Source organism: Rhinolophus sinicus, chromosome 8, assembly GCF_057876585.1.
Source record: "Rhinolophus sinicus isolate RSI-liver-muscle chromosome 8, RSI-T2T, whole genome shotgun sequence".
NCBI lineage: Eukaryota > Metazoa > Chordata > Mammalia > Chiroptera > Rhinolophidae > Rhinolophus > Rhinolophus sinicus.
The window spans coordinates 7,769,311-7,795,043 of record NC_142508.1 but is presented as its reverse complement, the minus strand read 5'-3'; the positions used below and the strand labels follow the sequence as shown (position 1 = coordinate 7,795,043).

Here is a 25,733-nt window from a genome sequence, read left to right as displayed (position 1 = left end):
AACGGTTAAAATGGTAAATTTTATGTTACGTGTCTCTTGCCACAATATATTTGTTTTACTAAAACAGGGGTAAAGAACCTTTCTTCTTGCAGTTTTCCAGTTGGGGTTTGGTTGCTAGGTGGGGAGTCAGTCCTACAGGGGCACAGGAAAAAGTGGCCTTGACCTCAGGGCCACACCCGGCTCTTGCCACATTCAGCACGAGGCAGCAGGCAGGCTGCACAGCTGACTACTTTCTAGCACCTGCTGGGGGCAGACAGAGAGAGGATCCAGACTTCAGCCCAGCACCCCTACCTCATGTCTTTGAGGCCTAAGTCCAGCTTTGCTTGAAAAGATACCTTCTTTTTCTAAGACATGCGACTTCCAAGAACACAGAAGGAATGTGGGACAACAGGTGCCCATTGCCCATCTCCAGACACACGTAGGTGAAGGGTGAGATGCGGCCTTTAAGAATTGCTCTGTTCACCTCCTCCCATGATTAACAGGCGTGGACGGTAGCTACTTGCATGAGAAAGTGTCTCTCTCTCTCTACTCCCCGCCAGGCCACCCGAAGTTGCATCAGGAGTAACAAGGCTCCGAATCATAAATAGATATTTTCCTCTCCATCACCATCGCCAAGGTCCAGTCCAAGATTCACGTGTCCCAGTGTGTTGCGACGAAGGACCTCCCAGCCCCAGTGGCTGCCGCTGCTGCGGGATGTGGTCCGGGACAGGGAGGGAGTGGGAAGGCTCAGGGAGCCTCTGGCTAGAGTCCCGCTGTCAACCATGGAGGGCTGCTTCTCAGAAAGATGCTCTTGTCCATCCTCCTTGTCTGAGGACTTGAAAGCTTCCACATAGCGAAGCATGCGCAAAGGGTTCTGATCGTGCTGGCTCTCAATTCTGGGGAGGGGAAAAGGACTCAGTTGAGGTGGGGGAGGGATGGGCCACAGGGAGAAATAGAGGCAAATGGGGGCACATGCAGGAAACTGGATCAAGAGGGGAAGGAAGGAAGCAGAACTGAAGTAAGAAGATCATCTAGGATCAAGTGAAGGCAAGTGCAGGTAAACGGAGGCAGAGACCTGCATTCAGGATTTGGAGGGCAGTAGGGCTTGTGTGTGGGTATGAGGGTTGGAGGAATATGGGTGAATATGAAAGAGAAAGCAGAGCCAATTAAGAGAGAAATATGGCACAACGGTGCAGAGATGCGATTCAGGAAATAAATAAGAGGAAAGGCAGGTGTGGAGCTAAGAGTAGACGCTGAAGGAACTTAGCTGCAAGGCAAGAATATACTAGAAACGGGGGTCAGGTGGGAACAAGACTAGAACAAGTTGGGTAACCCACGCCCACATCCGAGCATGGATACACATATGTAGCCTTTCACACGTTACTGCCCCGATGTACACACAGCCTGGCATCAGCTAGCATCATTCTTTCCACCCCTCCTCAGCTCCAGCCTCCTCCTCCAAGCTGGCTAATGCAGTCTCACTTTATAAAGTGACAACTTCTCCTTTGGGTCCAATATGGAATCTCAAGAACGGAGAGGAAGGTGATAAGTGCGGATCTGGTCACCCTCGTTCCCATGGCACTAGTTCACGTATACACAGTGTCACTCACCGCAGGAACCAGCGGTCCCCGAGTCCGTACTTGCACCCACAGATCCCAGAGCGAGGCCACAGGAAGCGAGGCATCTTCCTCTCCAGCGTCACCGTGGTGGCCACGACCTGGAAGGAGGAAAGAGGTAGAGAAAGAACTCAGAAAAGAGCCATGAGGTTAGAGAACACTGGAGGCCACCGACAGAGAGTAACCAAAGGAATGTGTGGATAAGAACACCAGAGATAAGTGGAGATAACCGCCATTTACCCATCCCCTGGCCTGTGCTACCAGCTTTACTCACCACTCATCGTAAAAGGAGGGAGGATAGTTTATGAGTGTTTTGAATAAAATAATGACCTCTACAGTACTATTCAGGTTCAGAGAAATTGTGTCACTCCAAACTAATCTCATTTGCTTTCTCACAGGAAAACCATAGACCAAGTATCTTGATTTAAATAAATGATTAAATAGAATCTCTGTGATATTGGGGATGACGTAATGCTGCCAGTGTTCAGGGAATTTATAACAAATTAAATATCCACATCCTAAGAAGGAAAAGGGTGAGTTAATGGCAACAAACTTGGCAGGCAAGAGTCTTCTGGCGTGTCACATGTGCTGTACTTTGCCCGGCGCTCATTAATTATGTAGATAAAACATAGAAGAAAAACTTACCAAATATGCTTGTGACACAAAACTGGGAGGGATATGTAATTTGCAAGGTGACAAAAGCAATATAAAAATGATCTCACCAGACTGGAATCCTGGTCAAAACCCAATAACATAAAATTGAAGGCAACTACACAGAAGGTTCTCCATTTCTGTTTAAGACTCAAGTGTCTGTGCAAGTACAGGAAAACGGCGAAGAAGCTTAGCTAAGTAAGTTGTGTAACAAAGAAGTGGGGTTCTAGTTGATCATAAGCTTAACAAGGGCCAACTGTACATTTACTAAAACAGCTGACTCCATTCTACGTGCAATTTATGGTGTAGTAGCTAAAATAAAGCAAAGAAACGTATGACCGCTCTTCATGCTGCATTCCTCTAATCAGATCAGGAGCGTTCTAGTTTCAAAAAGACCATGATCTATTATTAGGGCATGAACAGAAGGGTGCAGTCAGGATGGACTGGGGCCAGGAAGGTTTATTAACTGAAGGAACTATCAATCCTTTAAAAAGCACAATCTCCTACTTTGTGTTCTTCCACTTCCTGTCTGTCTTTCTCGGTACTCCAAGCTTCTCTTGATCGTCTCTCGGTGTCTTAGTTGCACCAAGTTCCCTCCAACTTCAGGACTTCCAACCTTTCTATGCTCTTTCCCCGGATAGCTCTTTTCCCTCTTTGTCTTGAAAGGGTCACTCATTGTTTCTCCTGGGCCATCTTTCAGCCCCTCCCCCACCTTCTCTGGTAACAGAGCCCACCTTGCATTTAGAGAACTGTTCCATCACTACTCTCAGTCCATCGAGTAGACTGGACGGCACCCAGTTCTGGTTAATTTATCTATTCCCCCTGAAACTCCACCCCTACCCCCACCACTATCCAGTCCTTGGTCTTAACCTTCAATTTAAGGATGTGCCGATGACTCAAACTTGTAACTGAGATGGAACGTCGACTGGGTTCACTGGGGGAAAGATGTTCTTCTAAAGGCTCCACGTTCCACAGCACCAGGAGGCACGTAGAATACAAAATAAATGGGGCCCTTGGAGTTGTGCTATATGGTGTACCTGCTCATTCCTTTGGGTTTTTTTAGTGCTTCTCTAAGCTATCTCGCCAACATGATGGGAGAGGCTGCCTTAGAAGAGTCTGGACAAAAGACAGCAGAACAGAAAAACTGATATAATGTGTGAAATGGACATCTAGGCTCTGGCCAGATGTGCTTGAAGCTGGTTTAATTCTTTAAACTTCCCAGTTATGAGGACCAACACATCCTCCTTCCACTGTCTTTTTTTTTTTTTTTTTTTTAACTCTATTTGAGGTGGTTTCTGTCCCTGTAGCCAAGAGTTCTGATGGATACAAACCCTAACCTCCATCCTTCTCCCTCGTTCTTCTTAACTGCCTAACCCATGTTTAGGGCTCATCTTAAATGTCACTCCATCAGAACAGCATTTCCTAACTTTCCCGTCGGACTCCTCTGTTGCATCCTGTTCTTAGCGTCTTCTACTTCACTGTGACACTTGTACTGCAATGGTACTGCTTTCCGTGAAGTCACTTGTTTCATGTCTGTCTTCCCGACCAGACTGAGCCCTAGGAGGGCACAGATTGCATCGGTATGTTCATGTTTGTACTCCCAACACATAGTGGACCCTAAATAATTATTGTTAAATGAACGAAAAGTCTTATGGGATAAACAATGGCCGTATTCAAATATTTGAATGGTACTCACAAGAAAGAGTGTTCTGCCTTATACAAGAGAAGAAGACGGGGACCAAAGAATGGAGTTAGAGAAAGGTAGCTTTTTGCTCAATGTAACATGGACTTTTCTAACAACACAAAAAGTTTCAAGTGTGAAATAAGCTCACCGCCCAAGCACTGCCCAAATCCACATGATAATCAGCATTTAACAAGATATTGAAAGCCCCTCTGATCAATAAATGATTATACATTGGAGAGAAACTCAACTAGAGGACCCCTAAAGACCCTTCCAACTCTAAAGTTGTATTAGCCTATGATACTATAAAGAAAAGATCATGGAGAAACAGGGGTGTAGAGAAGCCAATGGAAGAGAAGGTCCAAGTGAAAAAGGAGACTAGATAAGAACAAGGCAGTTTCTGGTTCCCACTGGACTCAAAGATGACTCCTGAATCTACTTTTCCCCTGTGACCAACACTCTTAGATCTTGGGTGTTGATCCCAGCACTACCTACCATTCGGCCCTCCTTTTGTCCCCTCCATCTACCCAAATGTACTTCTGTTGAGGTGACAGTCCCACTTCTGTGACTCTCCTAAGAGTCATCCACGACAACATACCCCATATTAGTTTTTCTCTCCATCGCCTGCCCCTTAGTAAAACTAACACTCATAAACTCACCTGGGCCCTCCAGAGCTCATCCCGCTCTTGGGCCACCCGCCAGTGCGTGTCACCCATCATGGCAATGAACAGGTTGAGCATGAGCAGCGTGGCGATGATGGCGAAGACAGCATAGGTGATGGCGTATATGAAGGGCAGGTCTACGTCATAGTTGGCAGGGCCATCGATGATGGTGAGGAAAAGCTCAAAGGTGCTGAACAGAGCCGTGGGGTAGTCATAGAATTCCCCCAGCTTCCGTGGGTCCTCTGTCTGGAAAATGATAAAGAACGCTGCTCCGCCCAGGAAAAAGCCATGGAGATGGGGGAAAAGGAGAGTTATTGCAATAAGCATGGGTCTGGCGGGCATTCATTCCACCTCCAACATATATCTCTGTACACTTACACAGACTTATACACTCATAAGTGTAGATGTGTGAATGTATACACATGTGAGTCACATTTTACCTATGGACCTGGCTAATCCTGAGATGACCTATGACAGAGTTCATCACTCTGGATAATGGTAATACTCAGCCATTTAGCAAAAAATTATAGATATAAATTATATATTATATAGATGCCAGGGGTGTATACACATGACTTTGTATTCACCTTTTGTTATCGATATATATTGTGAGTATTATCATTTTAATACAGTTTTTTCCTTTCTTAAAATGTGTGTACAGTTTTTTGATACCCTCTATATACTGGGGGTGCCAAAAAAATGTATACACATTTTAAGAGCTGTTATCTATGCTCAAGCGGTAGTTCCCCATAATCAGAAGTGTCTGGGCGCTGATGGTAACCACTTTGAACACCTCTTGTAATTGCAGAAGTCAAATGTGACTTTTATTCATCTTTTGTTATCGGTATATGTTGAGTATTACAATTTTAATACAGTTTTTCTTTCTTAAAATGTGTCTGCATCTTTTTGGCACCCTCTGTGTATGTGTATACACACACACACACACACACACACACACACACACACACACATAATCCCCCTGACCCACGGGGGATTTGTTGCAAGACCCACAGTAGATGCCTGAAACCACTGATAGTCCTGAACCCTATATATACCATGTTTTTCCTATACATACATACTCATGATAAAGTTTAATTTATAAATTAGGTACAGTAAGAGATCAACAACAATAGCTAATAATAAAATAGAACAATTTTAACAATACACTATAATAAAAGTTCTGTGCATGTGGTCTCTCTCTCTAAATATCTTATTGTACTGTACTCACATTTTCACTTAAAGGAAGCACTTCACGGCTTCTCTTTGGCATATCCAAATTGCCAGCATCACTAGTCTTGTGCTTTGGAGCCATTATTAAGTAAAATAACAGTTACTTGAACACAAGCCCTACAATACTGCAACAGTCAATCTGATAAATTAGGTAGCTACTAAGTGACTAATGGGTGGGGGGAGTCTGTCGCATGGAGATGCTGGACAAAGAGATGGTTCACATCCCAGATGGGACAGAGTAGGACCACATGAAATTTCATCATGAGACTCAGAGCAGTGTGCAATTTAAAACTTATGAATTGTTTATTTCTGAAACATTCCGTTTAATGTTTTTAGACCATGGCCGCCTACAGGTAAATGAAACCACGGAAAGCAAAACCACAGATAAGGGGGGACTACTAACTGTATATAAAATAAGTCACATAACTGTTTTTTATATTTTAGAAAAACAAATACTTAAAAGGCAGGTTGTTACAAGAATGCATAGACTCTTCAAAATGTTTAAAGAAGTGAGCACATGAAAAGGTTATAAGAAAACACCTTTTAATAAATCTCAATGGCCTCTAGATAACCATACATCACTCTGAGATTCCCTGGACCATCGTGGAAAAGTTTTCTCTGCTCTATGTGTAGCTTCCTGGATGGCACTGGGCTAGGTGGAAACTTATTAGACACTAGAACCTTTAAAGGACTCTTCTCTGTATGGGGGAACTGAAGCATAAACAAGGTGACCCCAAGAGTAGAAAGAGGGTCTATGACACAGCATTGCTTTTTATTTACTTAGAAAAAAGCAAGGTCAACAACCCAGAAGAGGTAGTTTAAGAGATTCTGGGTTTAGGTAACAAAAATCACTCTCTTTCCATTACCTCATTTTATACATGTGTAGATGCAGGGGGGGTAAAGGTTGGGGAGAAAGGGTATGTAAGGAATAGTCCAAACAGGCAGGCTCCACAATTTTAGGCTTTTATATATTGTTCAGCTCTTGGTGTAAATTTTTGGTCTACCGTCTTGCGGAAGCCGCCATTAAGGAGGGGAACTCCTAGGACAGGAATAGGGCCCTTTGTACTGAGCCCTGGTCTTTCAGAGTTGGGGGGGTCTCTAAATATCATCCAGTACAGCCTCTCATTATGGATGTTCAATTGCAGACATTGAACACTGGACGGGAACTGTTGCCTTTCACTCTTCCTTCGTCTTTCTTCTATTCATTCACTGTCCCTCTCCCGCCCTCTGGCTCTGCTTTCTTGCTGGGCTCCATTCTCTCCTCCTTCCACTCTCCCACTGCACCTTGGGCCTTAAGTGAGCCCCTGCTTGCCTTTCTTTTCCCAGTCTCTCTTCACAGCTCTTCTCTTTTCCTCCCTCATTCCTTAAACTCTCGAAATGCCTTCTTCTGTACCATCTTCTTAGAATTCTTTCCCTTTCTCTCAACTCTGACCACACATACAGAGCAAAGCATATTATGTGTTACTGAATGCTTTGTTTCTTTTTCTGAAGTGTAAACATGGAAGTGCTAAACCATGCCCTTTTTCTGTTTGCCTACATGGTTTTCTGAGATCCACAACTGGCCAGACTTTCCTGTTTAATGTCCCTCTCTCTCCAAAGTCCTTTTTCTACCTCTCCTTTAAAAATCTTGCAAGGCAGTGAGTCAACATAAATGTTATTGGCCCAGAAATTCAGAGCACCTGGGTCTACCTTCTAGGCCTTTCTGTGACCCTGATTCTATGGATGTGGAGTGTGCTTTTGGACTCACTTTCCACCAGGGGGGATAAAATGGAGGAAATGCAAATGAGAACTAATTGCAGGAGCGAGAGCAAACTTTCTGGCGAATTGGATCCAATGATGTAGTGGAGGAAGGAGTAGTGCTCTTACCTGAGGCAAATCCCAGAATAACCACAGCCATCAGCCAGCAGAAACGCATTAGGTCTCCAAAAATCATCTACAGCCAACAGAAGAGGAAAGGGAGGGTGAGCTGATTCTTTTGCCAACTGCCTTCCAGCAGCTATCGCTAACAGAGCAGGAGGTCCCTATACTTCAACCAGATCCACTCTGAGCAGCATTTTCCCTCTCCCACCCTCAGTCTGGGGAGGTCCTATGGCTGTATCCAGGGGAACCTTTGGGGAAAGAACTGACCTTCTGGATCATGATGGTGAAGGGGCCCAGCATCTGGAATCCTCGGGCGAAGTACATGACACTGCACCAGCCCAGCACCAGGGCGAGGGACATGGGCACCACCTCCCCGGTGGTGTTGGTGAGCCGCATTACCATGGTCACCAGCACCAGGAAGGCATAGGTGATGCTGGGGGGAGAGCAGGGAGGGGCGAGTGAGACGAGGGCTGACAATATTCCAGGTCCTCTCCAGCACACCCATGACTTGGATGGTACCCACACACTCAGGCTTAGTCCTTACATCTAAAACACACATACGTTCACACACACAAGCCCACTAGAGAGAGAAATCCCTGGAAGTGACGGTTTGCTGAGGTCCAGGTCCCAGAGAGACATGGAACAATTCTGGTGAGGGAAGGCAGGGGGCTGGAAGGAAGAGAGACTCACATGATGATATGGAACGGCCCCCCAAGGACGGTCTGTCCAAAATAGCGAGAGGCGCCAACCCTGAAGATATCCGGGATCTGGGAAGAGGCCAATTAAACAAAAAGACCATGGAGACTGCACTTCAGTCTGGGGACTCAGGGGGATGGCCTCAGCCTGGACCCCTTCTGCACCTCACCTCAAGGAACAGCATGATCACAGCCCCAGCGATGGTCACCAGCTCCCCCACCAGCCGGATTTTATCCTGTTCGGTCACATAGGCCTCCTGTGGGGGGAAAACTTGGGATAAGAAGTGCTTTCTGATGGACTGAGAGTCAAATCCTTTGAAACAAGTGGTTTAAACTGAAGTCTTTCCAAGATGAAGAAAAGCTCCCCTTACCACCACCAGCCACCCCTCCATTGTATCTGTCATTGTGTCTAACTGTGACCAAGACATTAGTCTGCGTATCTAAGACTTAATATATGAATGTTGCTTATGCTGATAACTTGAGCTATCAGCTAGCAAGTCACCTTTTATATACACATTGCGAGCAGTCATTTATGACGTATGTACTGAGGGGCTGAGCTCACAATTTAGAGCATCGAGTTAAGAAAGTTACAGAAACAGGAAGAGGTATTAGTGGCTTGGAACAGTTTCAGCTATGCAGAAAGTCCAGCTTTTCCAATCTCACTGTGGTTCCCGGCAGGAAGAATAGACCAGACACATCACAGAATTCAGTTTCTAGTATGGACCCAGAACCTACTAGCTCTGGTGAGAACTTGAATCAATCACTAGACCTCCCTGAGCTTGAGGGTCCTCATTTGGAAAATGGAAAGGCCTCCCGTGGTTATTGTGAAGACCAAATTCGATGAGGTATCTGGATGTACTTTATAAATCATAAAGCACGACAGATATATTCATTGTGGTTTTGTTATGATTTGGTAATAGAGAAAAGGTAGACATGGTGCTAGAGATTTTAGCTCTGAGGCAGGGCCCCTGCCTTCGCCTGAGCAGTAGTTGTAGAAGGAATAGTTCTAAGGTCAAGATGGAAAGAAGACCACCCTCCTCCCATGCAAGTTACTTCCCAATGGAAGGCTTGCAACGTCACACAGGCATAGTGATAGAATTCTATAGTAATGATCCTTAACTTTTTTGAAGGTATAAGCCCATCTGAAATATCAGAAAGACTACAGACCCTCTTTCCAAAAAAACTGTGTTCATACATAATGTAATTCCCATATAAAATTGTACCAATAATCTTAACACATTCAAATACCCTTTAGGCTTCTGGAAACTCTATTCTCCAAGGTCAGACCTCTGCACAGTGCACCCTACAAAGGAGCTGAAAGTCCTTGGGGCCAGTGGGAAAGTGGATCTAAACTGGGAGGATGTGATTGCATGTTATATCTCTGTACTTCTAAGAAATCGGAACCTCTGATTAGAGGTTCCTTGGCTGGTCCAGCGAGAGGCACAGCTTTTGAAACAGAAAGAGATGCCATATGGTAAGAGGGGATCTTTGGTATAAAGGAGGAACCTACTAAGTGCCACATGGGGGCTCAAGATGTGGGGGTCAGCTCAGAAGAAACCAAGGAGATAGCCTTTAAGAGTAGGGCCAGACTTACCGCAGATGGTAGAAATGTTTCGTGTCATCACACAGGGCCCACAAAAGAGTTGGTGTCTGTGCGCCAGAAAAGAGTTGGTGTCTGGGATCTAACAACCTGTGACTAGACTTCAGTTACTTTTTTGTTGTTTAAAGAACTGATGTTCTGTAAACTTCTCTGACGGTTACCTCTCTTGAGAAACTGGTCAACTTTATTTTATCATATAATGGGAAAGTTCCCTTTTGCTTTGCTTCCAAGGAAGCTTAGATTTTTTGATTTTTTTTCTTTTTTTTTTTTTTTTTTTTCAGCCCTAGCGACTGCTTCAAATACACCTCTCCTCCATCAGTTTATGGGTCTGGTTCATGTCTTTATCTTACTGTTCCTATGGCATCTGTCTTCGATTGTAAAACATGCTAACGCCTTTTGAGAATCAGGTCGTAAGCAGTAGGATAACTGCTACCAACCTTTCTTTAGCTCACTGAGGAAAAAAAACAAAACAAAACAAACAAAACAAAAAAACTGCGAGAGTTGGCAGGGAAGGTTGTGGGGAATCAGAGTGCCCCAAGGGGACAGCGGGAGAGTAGCACCAGCTATTCCCTCAGGAAATGAAAAAGTGAAACCCCAACTAATGGAGAACACTGGGGACAGTGTTGGTCACCCCAGCTTCCTTCTGGGGTTTCCCCTCATCAGTACCCCTTTGCCTGTTCAACAAAATTCCTTTACTAGTAGGAGTTTCCCTGCACAAGTTCAGCTGTGAGTAACAGGCGTCCAGTGACCCCAAGCTTTTGCATCAGCTCCACCTTGGATCTGAATACCCTAGAGAAGTTTCCTCCACCAGTCTGTCCCGAAAGGTCCCCTCCCTTAAAGCAGGTGGCAGAGTGCTATGGTCGCCTTCCTCCATCACCTTTTTCTGGCTTGCCTTTATGTAATCATTAGGACTCAGGTCACAGCCATCCTCCTGGGCCACGTGCCTCTCCTGCAGGTCCATGGTGCCACTCTCTGCTTATGGCTGTCACCCAGCACCCGCAATCGTCTGGGTAGTCCAGATCCTACGAGTCATCTTAGAGCTCCCCGAGAGCTGTGACCTCGAACTCCTACTTTTTACCCACAACACACAGCATAGTAGGTGCTCCATCAATAAGAAAAGAAAGGAGGAAGGAGGGAAAGGAGAGGGTGAGCAGGCAAGTACAAGCCAGTCTGATCTGCGAGTTAGATGCGGAAGGATGGTCTAGGGAGAAAAGGAAGAGGGAATGGGGGAAAGGGTGACAACTTATTGGGCTTTTCTGGGATTTTCAGATTCCTAGCTCAGAGTCACCTAAACAGGCCTGGCTAATAATGCACTGAGAAAATATTCCACCCCACCCCTTTGAAAACAAATGTCTTCCAGCAATGACTAGACGTCTTTACATCATCACATGGAATTTAAGGAGTTGTCAACAGCCAAATCCCCTGCAGAGGCTGACTTCATTGAGAATTGGCCCATTGAGGTCGCTGTCTCGTATCAGCTGGCCGAACTCACTGTCTTGAAGGAAATGCCCAGAGGGGGTGTGTACAGAACCATGTACCACTATGTGGAAGGGTGGAGAGCACAGGAGGAAGCTGGCACAAAACCAGAAAAAGTTGTCACACCCCAGTCATAGGCCCGCTTTTCCTCCCCAAGATCCCAGGCTTGCAAAGAAATGAAGGTCTCAGAAAGAATCCTGCTGGCAGTAATGAAGAGTTACTCTGATTCAGTCCTCTAAACTGTGCAGGGGTTTTTAAGCAGGCTGCCCATCAGAAACAACTGGGAAGTTTTCGTCACAACACCCAGGCCAGGCAAACCTGGGGACTCTCATTCAATTAGGTTGCAACAGGGAGCTCGCGTGTAACTTTTAGATGTAGGCGTTCCTGCTATGAGGTCTGACAATGAAGTTCACAAACTTGCCACCGTGCACGTATATTGGCAGCACTGTACAAACAGCTCGGTAAGGGTTCATAACCTTGGTATATCAGTGTCTCACAGCTGTGTTCGTGTTGACGTGTGGCGGTGTCTTGTTGAGTGGCGTTCATTATTGTTGTTGCATGTTTTGTGTGCCATCATGGCTGAGCTGAAATTAGAGCAATGAACAAACATTAAATTTCTTGTTAAACTTGACAAGAGTGGAAATGAAATTGGGGACATGTTAGTCTAAGTTTCGGGGAGAATACCATGAAGAAAACGGCAGTGTACAAATGGATTAAACATTTTTCTGAGGGGAGAAAATACATCACTGATGAAGAGAGGTCAGGAAGGCCAGTAATGAGCAGAACTCACAAAAACATTGCAGAAATTCTTTAAATTGTAGTTCAAAATTGTCGGATGACTGTGAGAAGCATATCAGACCAAGTAAACATTGACAGAGAAACAGTTAGGAAAATCTTAATTGAAAATCTTGGGGGGTGGGAGATGAGGGTAAGGGGGATCAAATATATGGTGATGGAAGGAGAACTGACTCTGGATGATGAACACACAATGGGATTTATAGATGATGTAATACAGAATTGTACACCTGAAATCTATGTAATTTTACTAACAATTGTCACCCCAATAAATTAAAAAAATAAATTAAAAAAAAAAAAAAGAAAGAGAGTCTTGGCATGAGAAGGGTGTGTGCAAAAATGGTCCTGAAGGTGCTCACCGATGAACAAAAGCAAAGGAGAGTCGAAGTTTGCCAAGACCTTTTGGAGAAGCAAGATGATGTTTTGGACCATGTTATCACTGGTGATGAAACATGGGTGTACCAATACGACCCTGAAACAAAGCGTCAAAGTGCACAATGGAAGTCAGCCAATTCTCCATGACCAAAAAAGTTCCATCAGTCCAAATCTAGAGTCAAAATGATGTTGCTAACTTTTTTTGATATCAGCTCCCAATTATTTCTTTCTTTACTCGAAGATAATGGAAATATTGGAAGGAAGACATTCTGATGACATTCAGGACATCAAGGGTAATACGATGACAGCTCTGATGGCCATTCCAAAAAGAGGGTTCCAAAACTGCTTTGAAGGGTGGACTAGGCGCTGGCATCAGTGCATAGCTTCCCAAGAGGAGTACTTCAAAGGTGACCATAGTGATATTCAGCAATGATGTTAGTAGCACTTTTTCTAGGATGAGTTCGCAAACTTAATTGTCAGACCTCATACGGACCCCGAGTTGAGAACCACTGGGCCAAAGAGAGAGGAAAATCTCCTGGTTCCAATCTAAGGCTACCTTAAAGATGTGTTTCATGTCCTAGTCTTTACATTTTCACAGGAGGATGAACCTAGAAAATGTCTACTCTCTACAGAGGAGTCCTTACCACAGCAGTATGACTTACCCTGTGTACCAATAGGTTAACTGCATCAAAAACGGTGCCTGTGATAAAATCTAGAAAAGCAGACAGTAGCTCTGGAAGCTGGGGGTGGGGGGACTTCCATATGGGACTCCTTGCATTCCAGTGTCCCACATCCTGACAGGGAAAGATCACATGTGGCCAGATAAAGGGAAGGCGCTGGCTCAGGGCAAAATGTGGAGACACATTTCTCATGCAAGGGGTCCCTTCTGAAATGGAATCCAGCACATCACTCTGGAAGGAGAAATGGCCTGACTTGATATTAAAGGTGAAGCTTCCAAAGTGAAGCAGACCGGATCCCAGTCCCGGCACTGCCCTTACTAGCTGAGTGTCTTTGCCAAATAACTTAACCTGTCTTGACCTCAGATTCACCAACTTTAAAAGTGGGTGACAATTTTATTTATCCCCGAGAATCAAATAATATAAAAGTGCTTTGTCATCCAAAACATGATCTATAAAATCACTTCAGCATCACCCAGCAGTGAGTCAGAAATACAGGTCTCAGCTTCCACCCCCGACTTGCTGCCAGGATCTGCTCTTTCCAAGATCTCGGGGCACTGAGAAATGAGGATAGAATGTGCCACGCACTTAGTACGTGTTATTTTTACCTCCCCAGCTCCCTGCTTTTCCTCGTCTCTTTCCCTATCTTTAATTTGCTGTGCTTCTTCCACAGGGAGGTGGTTAGGAGCCCTGAGCAAAGTAGTGTAGAGTTGGAAATAAGATAGTTTTCAAATAGCTGTGGTGCTTTGGGTCACAGAGACCTTACGGGTAATAATAATGATGTAGAGACAAATCAATCCCACTGACCGTGACAGGTGGAGGTTGATTTAAAATGGATGGAGACCTACCAGTCATTCTTGCCAAGATCCTCTCCCTTGCTTTCTGCATCCAATCCATCACACAGTAGCCATGGTTTGACCTTCAAGAAGTCTCCTGATGCCGAGCCCCTGTCTCGGTCTCCCCACGGCCAATCCACCACCGTCTCTTGTTTGCTGACCTGTAATAACCTCTTAATTGGTCTCCCTACATCCTCCCTGGCCCCCGTCAAATCTGTTCTCTATCCCATAAACAGAGATATTTTTCTAAAAGTCTTGTCTATGTCCTCCCTTATTTAAAATTCTTCAGAGTTTCCCATTATCATTGGGATAAAGAGTAAATTCCTCAATGTGACCTGCAAGGTCCTGGGTGATTTGGGAAGGATCTGCCTGGACAACCTCGCCTAGAGCCTCCGCCCCAGCTCCCTGGGCTCTAGTGAGTCTTCTTTCAGTTCCTAGATGTTGGTGAGGTTCTTTGAAGTGGCATTCTTTCCGCCCAGAACTCAGTTTTCACCTTGAACTCTTTCCCAGATCTCAGATCAGTTATGTTCCTCACTGAAGCCTTCTCAGGCCTTCCAGGGTTCCCCAGGCCCCTGTTATAAGCTATCTTAGTGCCTTGTTCTTTTCCTTATCATAGGAAAAAATAATGTGAATTGTAACAAGCACAGGTTGTAATGAAATGTCTTTTCATTTAATCAACGTAAACCAGTCTGTCAACGCTCAAAGGGCAGAGACTGCATGTCTTTTGCACAGACTGTGTTGAATTTCTGACACTGAGAATAATATGGAGGCTCTCGGAGGATGTTATTTGTTTAATGAACGAATTCGTGAAATGTTTTTGGGAAAAGAGCAGGGGAGAGATCGAGGACATCTTCAGAGACAAAAAAGGAAATCTGATGGTGAGAGATTGGCACCCTCTTGCTGGACAGCACATCAGGAATCTAAATGATCAGTGATCGACTTAAGAACGGGAAGTTAGAGCTGAGTGGATCTCAAAGATGGAAGCCAGTAGTTCTCAGCCCCTGCTAAATATTAGGGTCACTCACAGACTTTCTTGAAAATACTGATGCCAGAACCTCAGCTTCAGACACTCTGATTTATTAGGTGTGATGTAGCTTAGAACTAGTATTTTTAGCAGCTTCCCATGTTTCAGTCTTGGTTAAAAACTACTTATCAAGCAGAAGGTAGGGTCGCCCAAGGCCAAACAGCTACATTTGGTTTCAGAGTTAGGACTAATACTCAAGTTGCCTAACTCCTAGACTTTGAACTTTCTACTCTCCTGGAAACCTAAAGAACTAGTACTATAGTGAGTATTGTTCTGCCTAAACCAAATCGACATTAAACACAGATAGGAAATTAACTCTACTTAATTAATAGAGTTCTTGGGAAACACTGGGAAAGCAGCATACCTTTTATGACTGTAAAATGAGGCATCTTAGAGTGAAGACACCCCACCCGTTAAGATATCTCCAAAAGTGGATAGAGATAAACTAACTCCATCCTCACATATGTCTGCTTTAGATGAGCTGAAATGAATGAGCTTTTTCTTTCATTTCAACTGGCTTGGGATGGTTCTCCAGGTTGTGCTCATGGAGCCCAGTGACTTACTCAGGTCCCATGAGGGGCACAGAAGAAACCTGACAGTGACTGAGAGCCCTGTGCATCCAGAGCGAGCAATATAATTGCATAGTAAAGTATTCATTTATTGAAGAAAAAGCTCCATTGGCCAGTTGATATGTCAACAATGGCAGCAATCAGGTCAAGACACTAAGTGCAGTTTCATTGGTCTGCGACTTGCAAGTAATAAAAGAGTAGGGAAAAAGGGAATTTCCTATTATTGGACAAATCTGGTGCATCACGAAAGCTGAATCTTTCAAATCATGGTGATAAGTGTGGGAGCCCCTGATATAATCCAAATTGACTTACTACTGAATAAGGGGAACACAAATAGTCCGTACACTCAGGACCAAGTCTCAAAGGACAACGCCAAAGCGTAAGGGACCTGCCATTGCTGCGTTTTGCTATCCAAACCCCTCACAGCCACATTCTTAACCTTCTTAGTCCCCTCCCCCACCAAGAAAAGACTATTTGAAAGTCAAGAGTCTTCTTTTGGGGCAAAAGTGGCTATTACCTAAGTGGAAGGCAGAGGGTAAACATGCTAAAGGGGAAAAGGGAGGAATGGGGGTGGGGGAGGATGGATAGGTGCAATCAGCTATAATTATGCTTCACCGAGTCCTGAGGCAAGGGGAGGGTTTTTAAAATATAATTTAGACTGTCTGGGTCAAAGCAACATGTTTGTGCTTAGTTAGTCATGCCCTAAGGAGAGAGAGACACACGGGAAGGAGGCTCAGTGGTGATCAATGGTTCAGCATCACCCAACATTTGGGCCAGAACGCTATGTACATTCTAGATCCAGACACCCCCACCCCCCAAGTAAGCTTGAGACAATGGAAGGTTGGGGAAGAACACACCTGAGGAAATAGGACCAGAGGTGTTGGAAAAGTCCAGCCGTTCCCAACTCGTTCAAATTTATACCTTTTCCCATTTCTACTCACTCGCCCATCCCATGTGGCCATCTCCGAAATGTCCCGATTTCCCCTTGTGGGGTCTCCATGCTCGTTTTGAGATGCATGGGACGCAACCTCCCTGAGTGCCCTGCGCCAGCCTCTAATAAGGGAATCCTACTTCGTGAGAGATGGTGGCCCTGAATACGTGTGCACCTGTCTGCAGGTTGAGAGACAGTTCCAGAAGCAGGAGAGATGGAGTGTTTTGACCTACTTCGGGTTAGTGAGGCATTTCACCGTGTTCTCTCTCAGTGCACACCAGTGTTTGGTCTGACTTTGCTCCTTGATGAGGCAGGCAGTGTATGCTCTTTTTATGACCCTAGTCCAGACTGAGCTGTACCGACGGCTGGCCCGTCCTGCATGCAGCATAAATCTCCAGTCACCTAGCTCTTACTCATACTTGCCTGGCAAAATTCTGCTTCCTCTGTCTTTTACTTTCTGCCACATGCCTGCACCCCCTTTCTGCTATTTTCAGGTCACCAGGACAGAACAATCGTCCTATGAACAATACACCAACCCAAACGTAGCTATGCTTGTTGAATGTCTAACTACTCATTAGAATCTACTCATTCTGTTACAAACGAAGGAGGGTTTGCTCCCTTCGACAGCTGCCTCTTACATTTCCTCCACACCTCTACTCAGCCATCCTCACCACCCAGGTCTCTGAAGGACACCACAGAATGGCAAGCCCACAAGAGTAAAAGGGACCTCAGAGATTATTTGCTTCAACCTGCTACGAGTCAGGCATCCCTCTGCAGTGCATCGGACAGGTGGTCAGACAGCTGACACATCACGGCCAACATGCTTACATCGACAGTACACACAAAAGAATGCAAACCAGCGGGGGTACGTTGCCCGAACAGACCAGAAACAAACTCAGAAATGGACTTGGAGCATAATTTCCCTCCCTTTAGAACAACAGGGTTTCTGCTGAGCCTCACAGTACAGAAGACCGGTCCCCTCTATAAACTGAGAGGAATTTTACAAATGCGCAGTGCTCATAATAGCAAGCATTCTTTCAGACTTAACAAGAGAAGCCATAGCTCCCTGGACAAGTGCACTTTTACTCATTAGGCCTCCTTGCTGGCCCTTTGTCTCATGACTGATTTCTGTCTGTGGGGTGGGCAATAGAGGGATAGGAGCCTGTGGCTGCTGGAGCCCAGTGAGGGGTGTCTCTCCTGGGTAATATCACTCGGGTCTCTGGCACCATCACCCCATGTTTACATTCCCTTTCAGCCCCCTGGGAGAAGAGTCACCTGTAGCGGCTTCTGTTCCAGGAGGGTGATATCTCGGGCATCGGTGCGATTGCCACTACGGAACTTGAGGGGGCGGTAGACGCAGCACATAGTGAAACAGATGATGTAGAGCACGTACAAGGCACCCAGCAGGCAGAAGTAGGGCCGCCCGTATTTCCTCCACTTGAAGCTCACCAGCTGCTTCACTGGGGTCTGTTCCAGGATCTGGCGAGCCTGCCATGGAGGAGAATGTAGCTTGGGGTGACCAACGTAGTGAGGCACGCTGGGCTTCCCACTGGGCCCCAATGGGCAGGGCAGCAATCAACACTAGTGTCATTCATTCAGTGACTCAGTCATGGTTGTTTTTACAGACATCTAGGACATTTTTCCTCTATGCTAGGCCCTTGTGCTTCTGCTGCAGATAAACTATCACAGAAGGAAACACAAGACACTACAGCGTCATTGGCCCTTGAAGGACGAGCAGCAGACAGGTGAGTGAAGGGAGAGTTGGCAAGATGATTCCATGCAGTAGCAGCAGTTGCCAAGGCAGGACGGTATGAGGAGCCATTTACAGGTAGGTGTGCTTGGGGATAAGAGCGAACCCGTTGGGAGTGGCAGGCAGGAGTTGTAAAGGGTGGAGTAGATCCTGACCACATCATCCTCTACCACGAACGCTAAGGTAGGGAGTTTGAATGCTTTTTCTGAATGCAACGGGAAGCAACTGGGGATCCAAGCAAGGAAAGTCAGATTTGCTCTAGAAGCTCTGTGGACTGGAGAAGAGTGACAGAGGACATGGGGAGGGTAGCAGGATGTGGCAATAACCTAAGCCAGCGGGGCTGGTGCTCTGATTTAAGTAGACAGTGAACAGTTAAAGATACAAATGAGAGAGGGTCATGGACGACATGAGGCATCTAAAGTAGGAAAAAGCAAATTGAAAGCACAGCTGGAGGGAATAACCATTGGCAGAAAGAATATCTTCTCCACTCAACATATAGGACAGGAGAGACAGCGTGAGCAGTTCCCAGATAAGCTTGGCAGGGTTCCAGCCATAAGGTAGGAGTCTGGGTCTCCCGATGGCACGGAGGAGGAAGGCAGTGAGGGATAGAAAAGGAGCTAGAAAGGAATTTTGAGGGAACAGAACACCAGCTGGCCAAGACAACAATAAAACCTATAGGAGAACATGGCCAGCCAGTTGCAATGGGAGACCAAGGATTTGTAGTGGCACAAGTCACTGGAGGGATTGAGCTCTAATTCCTAAGAAATGCTGCTCGAAGCTTTTCTGTTGCCAGGAATAGTCTCTGAGAAAGTTCATACAAACTGGCCACTCAGCTTTTCCTGTATTTGTTACTTCTAACAATCATCTGAGTTTTGTGGCTCTAGAAGGGTTCCCAGGAAATTGTCAAGTGGCAGGTCAGAAACACAAACCATATTGTGCCACTATCTTGGAGGTTCCTGCATGCTTGAAGCATTTTCTCCTCTCTACCAGTCTTCAACAAATATTCCTTTCCCTCATATCACTCAATTTAGTCCTGTCTGAATGATTATTGTGTTTTTCCCTCTCTGGGAAGCTCTCCTTTTCCTCATCTTCCTGGTGATTCCCAGCTGCTCCTTGAAGACCCAGCTCAAGCACTTCTGTGACATCTTCTCTGGTTTGTCCAACCTCAATGTTGCTGCCACACAGTACAAACCCCTGTGATGGTATACGTTGAACTCTATTGCAATTATTGAGAGGAGGGAACTGGCAATTGAGAAAGTTGACTGACAGGAACTGTATTTTATTTGGTTCTGCTTCTCAGTTCCTTGTACTGCATCTGGGACACAGAACGTATGCTGAATAAATGAACCAATGAATGAATGAATGAACAACTGAATGAATGAATGAATGAATGCATGCATGCATGCATGCATGCATGAATGAATGCATGATAGTAAGCAACTTCCATTTGGAAAGTTCCTCATCTGAAATGCTAAAGGTAAATGCTAAATGAAAAAGGTAAGGGGAAGGGACTAGAGCTAAGCAGAGGGAGAATGCAGTCAGGAAAGGGGTGTTGGTAGGACTTTTCTCCCAAAGGTCCCAGGGGTCTCAGCTCCATCTATAATAAGGCGGGGAAGTGTCTGGAGCTGAGACCTAAGCAAAGAGACTCTTCACAGACACCTGACCGTCCCAGACACTCCTGGCATCCGTACCTCCCGCTTCTTGGAAGAGACCACGAGCTCTAGAAAGGACACCTTCTCTCCCCAGGAGTCGATCTCCGTGAGGTCATAGAGCGTGGAGGTCAGCGGGCCGTAAGTCCACTGGATGTGCTTCCGCCTCTGCATCAGGTGCTGGAACATCTTCGAGAACACAGCGGGGAATTGGAGGGTCAATGTGTGAAAAGTCGGTCAAGGGGACCCCACCACTGAAGAGGGCTGGTGCCCCATCCTCGGGACTGACCGACAGTCTGGACTTGGCCAGCCTTTGATTACATGGACCTCCTTGTTATTTTTTGGTTGTCTTTGCTCCCCTCAAACCCTATAAAGATCTGAAAACAGAGAATAGGCAAGAGGAGCAGAACTTTGGGTTCCCTGCAGATATTGTAAAGTTCCCCCGAAAGTAAGGGGCCACCATCTGTTTGGGGAGTTTGGGTGCAAGGGTCATGAGAACGACATGGAGTGGGGGGGTCCCTCACCACGGTGTTGCCCTCCACTCCGGCCAGCTTGAAGGGGGTGAGGCCCTGGTGGTTGGGCACCAGGTCCAGGGACTGCCCGTGGGCCGCACGCCCGTCGTACGACAGCAGCAGGTTGTACATCTGGCAGGCAAAGGTTTTGTTGGGCTGGAGGATGAGGATGTGGAGCACGGTGTTTCCTGGGGGGACACGGGGGTCACGTGGCCGCTGGACCCAAGGCCCCGGTGTTCCCCACGCCCAGCCCAGGCTACGCCTGCCCGTTGTCCCGGCCCCTCGTCTCCCACCCCCAGCACCTACCCAGGGAGTCCTGGGCCCGGAGGTCAGCTCCGTGTTCAAGGAGCAGCCGCACCATCTCCTCACTGCCCACGCAGGCGGCAAAGGACAACGGGTGCTCCCCTGGGGACGCAGAGGCTCCATGGCGTGAGTGCAGGCAGGGCCGGCAGTCTCCCCGAGTGACCGCCTCCTCCTCCCCACATCTCAGCTCTGAGCCTGGGGACACTTGTTAGCAGAAGCACAGGCAGGGAGGGTGCAGAGGGCCGCTCTGGCCTCGAGCCCTGTTAGGGCTGACCCCGCACACCAGCGTCCCCAGCACGGAGCCCGCCTCAGCCCACCCTCCCTTGGCTCTTGCCCACCGCCCACCTCCCCTTCCTCCCGGCCCTGGTCCTGGCCCTGGCTCTCACCAAAGTAGAGGTGATTGTGGGGGCTGAGGTGGAAAGCTGTGCCTGTAGCTCTTGCAGAGACGCTGGCCCCATGGGCGAGCAGGGCTCGCACCAAGTTCATGTTCTGGTTCACGATGGCTACGTGCAGTGCAGTCTGACCTGGTTCAGGGGGAGCCCTCAGTCATGGGTCTGTCTCCAGTTCTTTTGGAGACATACCATCCCCCCTGGCTTGCAGTAGGGCCCTGACAGTTCCTTGAATAGATTTCTGCCCTTGGCTCAGCAGAGTGGCCTGGGGTGAGGCCAGCAACCTCTCAGGCTGTTCACTGCATTGTTCCTACGGCTACCCCACTGGGGTGGGCCGTCACTGTAGTCACACTAGAGTTGGCTGTGAGAGAAACAGAGTCCTGTCCTTCTGGGAACATGAAAGGAGCTAAAGGGAAATAAAAAATGGCTCAAGGTCATCATGGATGCTCAAAGCCAAGACCAGGCAGGACTTCTGTAGTCCTCCCAACTCAGAGGCCCATTTTAAGAGATTGCATCAGCTCTTCCCCTACCTGTTTCCACCTTGAAACACTGTGCAGGCTGCTCACCTACAAATGGTTCACACATGGTGGGCTCCTTGACCAGCTCCGGGGCTGCTTCCATCAGCACCATAGCCGCCTCCAGGTTGTCATAGAGGGCCGCTACGTGCAGTGCTGTCTCCCCCAGGGCTCCTGGAGCGGAGAAAGACAGGCTGTCAAACACTTCCCAGAGCCTGTCAAGGAAGAAGCCCCTCTGCAGAAACCGTCAGAGTCCTGGGCCGGATGGCCGCCATCTCCATCCCATTAAACTCTGAACCCACCTCTTTGTCGGAAGTCGCAGGTTCGATCCAGCAGGAGTTTCTTCAGGAGACACAGATCATTCTCCTTGGCTGCCCAAAACAGTGGAGATTCTTGAATCCTAGGAGAAGATGGACCTGAGTCAGGTAGGGACAGAATCGCAGAGACCAAGAACAGAGTGGGTCCATCCCACTAGCTCTCCCCATGCAGAAGCCTCGGGGCTCAGCTGACTAGGAGACTCAGCATAGGGGTGTAATACCCAGGGGACGAGGACTTGGGCTATGTAATGGGTGGTCCTGGGGGCTCGGAGAGGAGGCCCTCAGGCCTGGCTGAATCAATCTAAGCTGACTACATGTTTCAGGCACCTGGGGACTGGAGCAGGTGGGGGAGATGAAATTTCTGCCCCTGGTGGACACCCTGACCTGCTCAACCAGCTCTCTTTCACCAAGGGGAGAATCAAGACTGGGAAGAGAGGGAAAGAAGGGCCAGCGTTAGAGCTTTGCAGGGTTGTGAATTGCTGAGGTATTCTGATCACCGCTCCAGGCTGTTCAGACACACACCCCTGCTGGGAGGCAGGGGCCGTTTGGGGTGGGAAATGGAGGGTCGATTCTTCCATGTTTTGTCCTCATTCAAGGCCCTCAATGTGTAGGTTATACCTGAGGAGGCAGGCAGCCTGGGGCTTCTCTGAGATGGAGAAGCACAGTGGAGGGGCACGTCCTATGCACCCGTATTGGTTAATCTTTGCTTCTCCCTTTCCTGGATGAACCAAACACAAGATAAAGCTGGAGCCCATTCTGCTGGGCACCTATTTGTTGGCTGTGGAGGTGACCACAGGATCTGGCAGGTTGGAGGTCATGAGGGAGATGAAAGGCAGACAGACAGACTGACCAGTGACCACGATGTCCCCCAACCCCAAAGCCTTCTCTTCCAGTGGCCCCAGGAGCCCCAGGAAAAAGTGTTTTATTTAAAGAAGAAGCCTTTACGTCAAGGCGGAGCTCAGATCTTCCCTTTAGGGAAGTGCTCTCAGGAGGGACCCCCAAGTGAGGACCAGCCCCCTGCCCCATCTCACCTAGACCCTCAGTCCGAGTTGCCCAGCTCAGGCTGGCCAGACATAGACGTCCAGAGCTCAGCCCTGTGCTGAGGGCACTGCACACTGCCTTATCGCCCTGAGTCTCTAGTCCCCTCCTCCTGCAGAGGGAAGGTCTGGAACCCAGCTCCCTCTCAGATACTGACCTAATCCGACTCGGCAGCAGGGATGGAGGTGGGGAGGACAAAGGTTCCATCACAGGGCCTGAGGTGGGGGTTGGTGAGCAAGCAGAGAGCCTTTCTGGAATGAGGACTCAGACGGCACCCAGGGCCCACTATACCATTCGTGAGGCCCAGTGCAAAAGGAAAATTCAGAACCCCTTGTTTAAAAATTAAGAATTTCAAGATGATGACAGAAGTGCTTTAAACAGAGTGCAGGGCTCTCCTGAAGGGGCCCTGTGCAAATGTAGAGGCCATCTGCCCGGGAAACCAGCCCTGGCTGAACCCCAGATCTGCTAATGTCTGCTCACCTCACATCCTGGCTCTGCAATGGGAGACAAGTCCCCTGAACACTCTGAAGCAGAGGTGCACCTACAGGATGGGTCCCTGCCCTGTTTGCTCTTCCAGGCTCTAGTCCTCGGGGCTAGCTGCCCCCACGTGTGCCAGCCCCACCTGAGCTGAGTGTCCCAGGACCAGACACAGGCCTTATGCAATCTGTATCCCCAGTTCCCATCACACCGCGACATACACAGTGGACTCGATGAAAGGCAAATGAACTGCACTGAGGATGCCCGTGTCACCCGGGTTCCCTCCTCAGCTGGTCAGCCCCAGGTGTTACACAGAACAGAGTTCTCCCCGTTTCCCGACACTCAACTCCCGTTCCGACAAATGGGAGTTCTTCCCTCTTTCTTCAACCAGCAATTCTTCTAAAACCCACAGTATCTCATCCCTCGCCCAGCAACCTGCTCCCCACCAGCCTGCACCTGCCTGCATGCCACCCATACACCCTGGCTTCTTCTAGCTGGTCCCTCTGCGCCCCCACCTCCCTCTCCCACCAGGCAGGCAGGGGAGAGTCCTGCCTCTGAACTTATGGAATTCCCATTGTGTGGCCCAACGCCACTCCTCACCCCTCCAACCCTCACCGCTGCCGCCACCACCACCACTACCACCAACAAGAGGGGCAGCTGAGGTTTTGTGACGGCAACGGGTGGGCTCAGCGGGAAGGGTACATCCAGGTGCCTGGCACTGAATTCTGGGGACAGACCGGAATGGGTGGGCGGGTTTCTGGATCAGCAAGAGGCGGGATGTGGCATATGGGGGCAGCCTACCTCTTCTGCTGCAGCATATGGGCCTCGTCCAGACGTTGATCCCAGTCTTTCTCTCTGAACAGCCAGGAGGTCAGAAGTTTCTGGAGCTGGACCAAGGTCCCTTTCGCCTTGGGTGGAGAAGCCCCCATGTCTTCTCTTTTCAGGCACTGGCAGGTTACGGGAAAGTGGTAAAAGCAGCAGGTCTAGGACTCAGCAGCCGCTGAGGAAGAGGTGGGATTGTTTGGGGTTGGGAGTGGGAGTGAGTGTATCTCCCGTGGCACCCGTGTGGCCAGCGTGCGGCTGGGGGACCGTGTGTGTACACGTGCACCGAGGGGAGTGACAGCCCTGCCAGGAGAGTGCAGCTTTACCTGGAGGGGAGGAGCTCTTTCTAGAGCGAACCTCTGGGGCAGAGCCTGCCCTAGAGCCAGGAGGGAAGAGGGGAGGGAACTTTGTTCCTGGCAGTGGGCGGGGTGGAGACCTAGACAGGTGAGGGGTGAGGCAGAGCAATCTCCTAGGAGCAAGGACAGAGATCTGAAAGGTGGGTCCCACAAGCAAGGCGAGGAGTCAGTGGGATGCAGGGGGGCAGGAAGTAAAGTCCTGCAGCTGGGCAATGAGGCAGAGCCTGCTTTGAATCCTGGTTCTCAGCCCTTACACACTGGTTAGGTGAGCTTCCTGTGGCTCAGTCTGCTAATCTGTAAAATGGTCATGATGCCTCTACTCACTCCTGGAAGCATCCGCAAAGCACGGTCCTAGGAGTTCAAGGACTGTTGATTCTCCTTCCATAGATGGGCTCAGACGCCACGCCCCTGGGGCTGCTTCTCGAAGCTGTTGTCATCTCTGTTCTCAACCCCGCAGCTCCACCTCACAGAAGGGGTCCAGGCCACCACTCCTGAGAAGCCCCCCAGTGACTCCGCTTCCCTTCCAGCTTCTTAGAGCCCCTGGTCAGAGGAGACCCCCAGAGGGCCCTGCCTTTCCACAGAGGTTGAACAGCAGGAACTGAAGGGAGGAGGAGGAGGAAGCCACCTTGGTTCCATGTTTGGATCACGTTTGGATCTCTGTCCAGGAGTGAGACCGGAGCAGGGATGAGTACAGCCAAGACCACATTTTGTTGTTTCATGATATGATAATTTCTGTTTCTCCCCCTGATTGTTTTCAAGGAGGTCCATACATATGTCTGAACTGCAGTCATTTAATTGCCCTAAGAGGTTGGCGGCAATAGGGGAAGGTTCTCTTTATTTTCTAAATAAGAAGACTGAGCCTGGACAGAAAGTGTGATTGAGTCCATGGCTAGTGGCAAAACTGGAACTGGCTCTAGAGTTGAAACCTTAGCTCCAAACCACACGCTG

At 48.0% G+C, this 25,733-nt stretch overlaps 1 protein-coding gene across 2 annotated transcripts; it reads right to left on the bottom strand.

Moving 5' to 3' along the window:
* Positions 1–25,733, bottom strand: TRPV5 (transient receptor potential cation channel subfamily V member 5). Of its 2 annotated transcripts, none has more exons than XM_074315254.2 (15): positions 24,409–25,733; positions 22,078–22,175; positions 21,827–21,949; positions 21,258–21,395; positions 20,875–21,066; positions 20,581–20,756; positions 20,099–20,245; positions 17,933–18,145; positions 8,545–8,631; positions 8,370–8,446; positions 7,947–8,112; positions 7,686–7,752; positions 4,587–4,855; positions 1,590–1,696; positions 1–875 (listed from the first exon to the last, which is right to left on the bottom strand). In XM_074315254.2, the coding sequence occupies exons 1-15, from the start codon at positions 24,534–24,536 to the stop codon at positions 578–580; spliced, it is 2,286 nt and encodes a 761-aa protein (XP_074171355.2). In that variant the 5' UTR covers positions 24,537–25,733; the 3' UTR covers positions 1–577. The 2 variants fall into 2 exon arrangements, with proteins under 2 accessions (XP_074171355.2, XP_019570929.3); XM_019715370.3 differs by having other exon boundaries at positions 20,875–20,973; positions 24,409–25,711.

What these genes read in the sequence shown, in the direction of transcription:
- TRPV5 (XM_074315254.2), bottom strand. Translation starts at nt 24,536, where the DNA reads ATGGGGGCTTCTCCACCCAAGGCGAAAGGGACCTTGGTCCAGCTCCAG. An exon ending in GAGTGGAGGGCAACACCGTG is followed by an intron (nt 20,246 to 20,580) that starts GTGAGGGACCCC and finishes GTGTTCTCGAAG; the next exon opens with ATGTTCCAGCACCTGATGCA. An exon ending in ATGAGCTCTGGAGGGCCCAG is followed by an intron (nt 1,697 to 4,586) that starts GTGAGTTTATGA and finishes TCCTCCTTCCAG; the next exon opens with GTCGTGGCCACCACGGTGAC.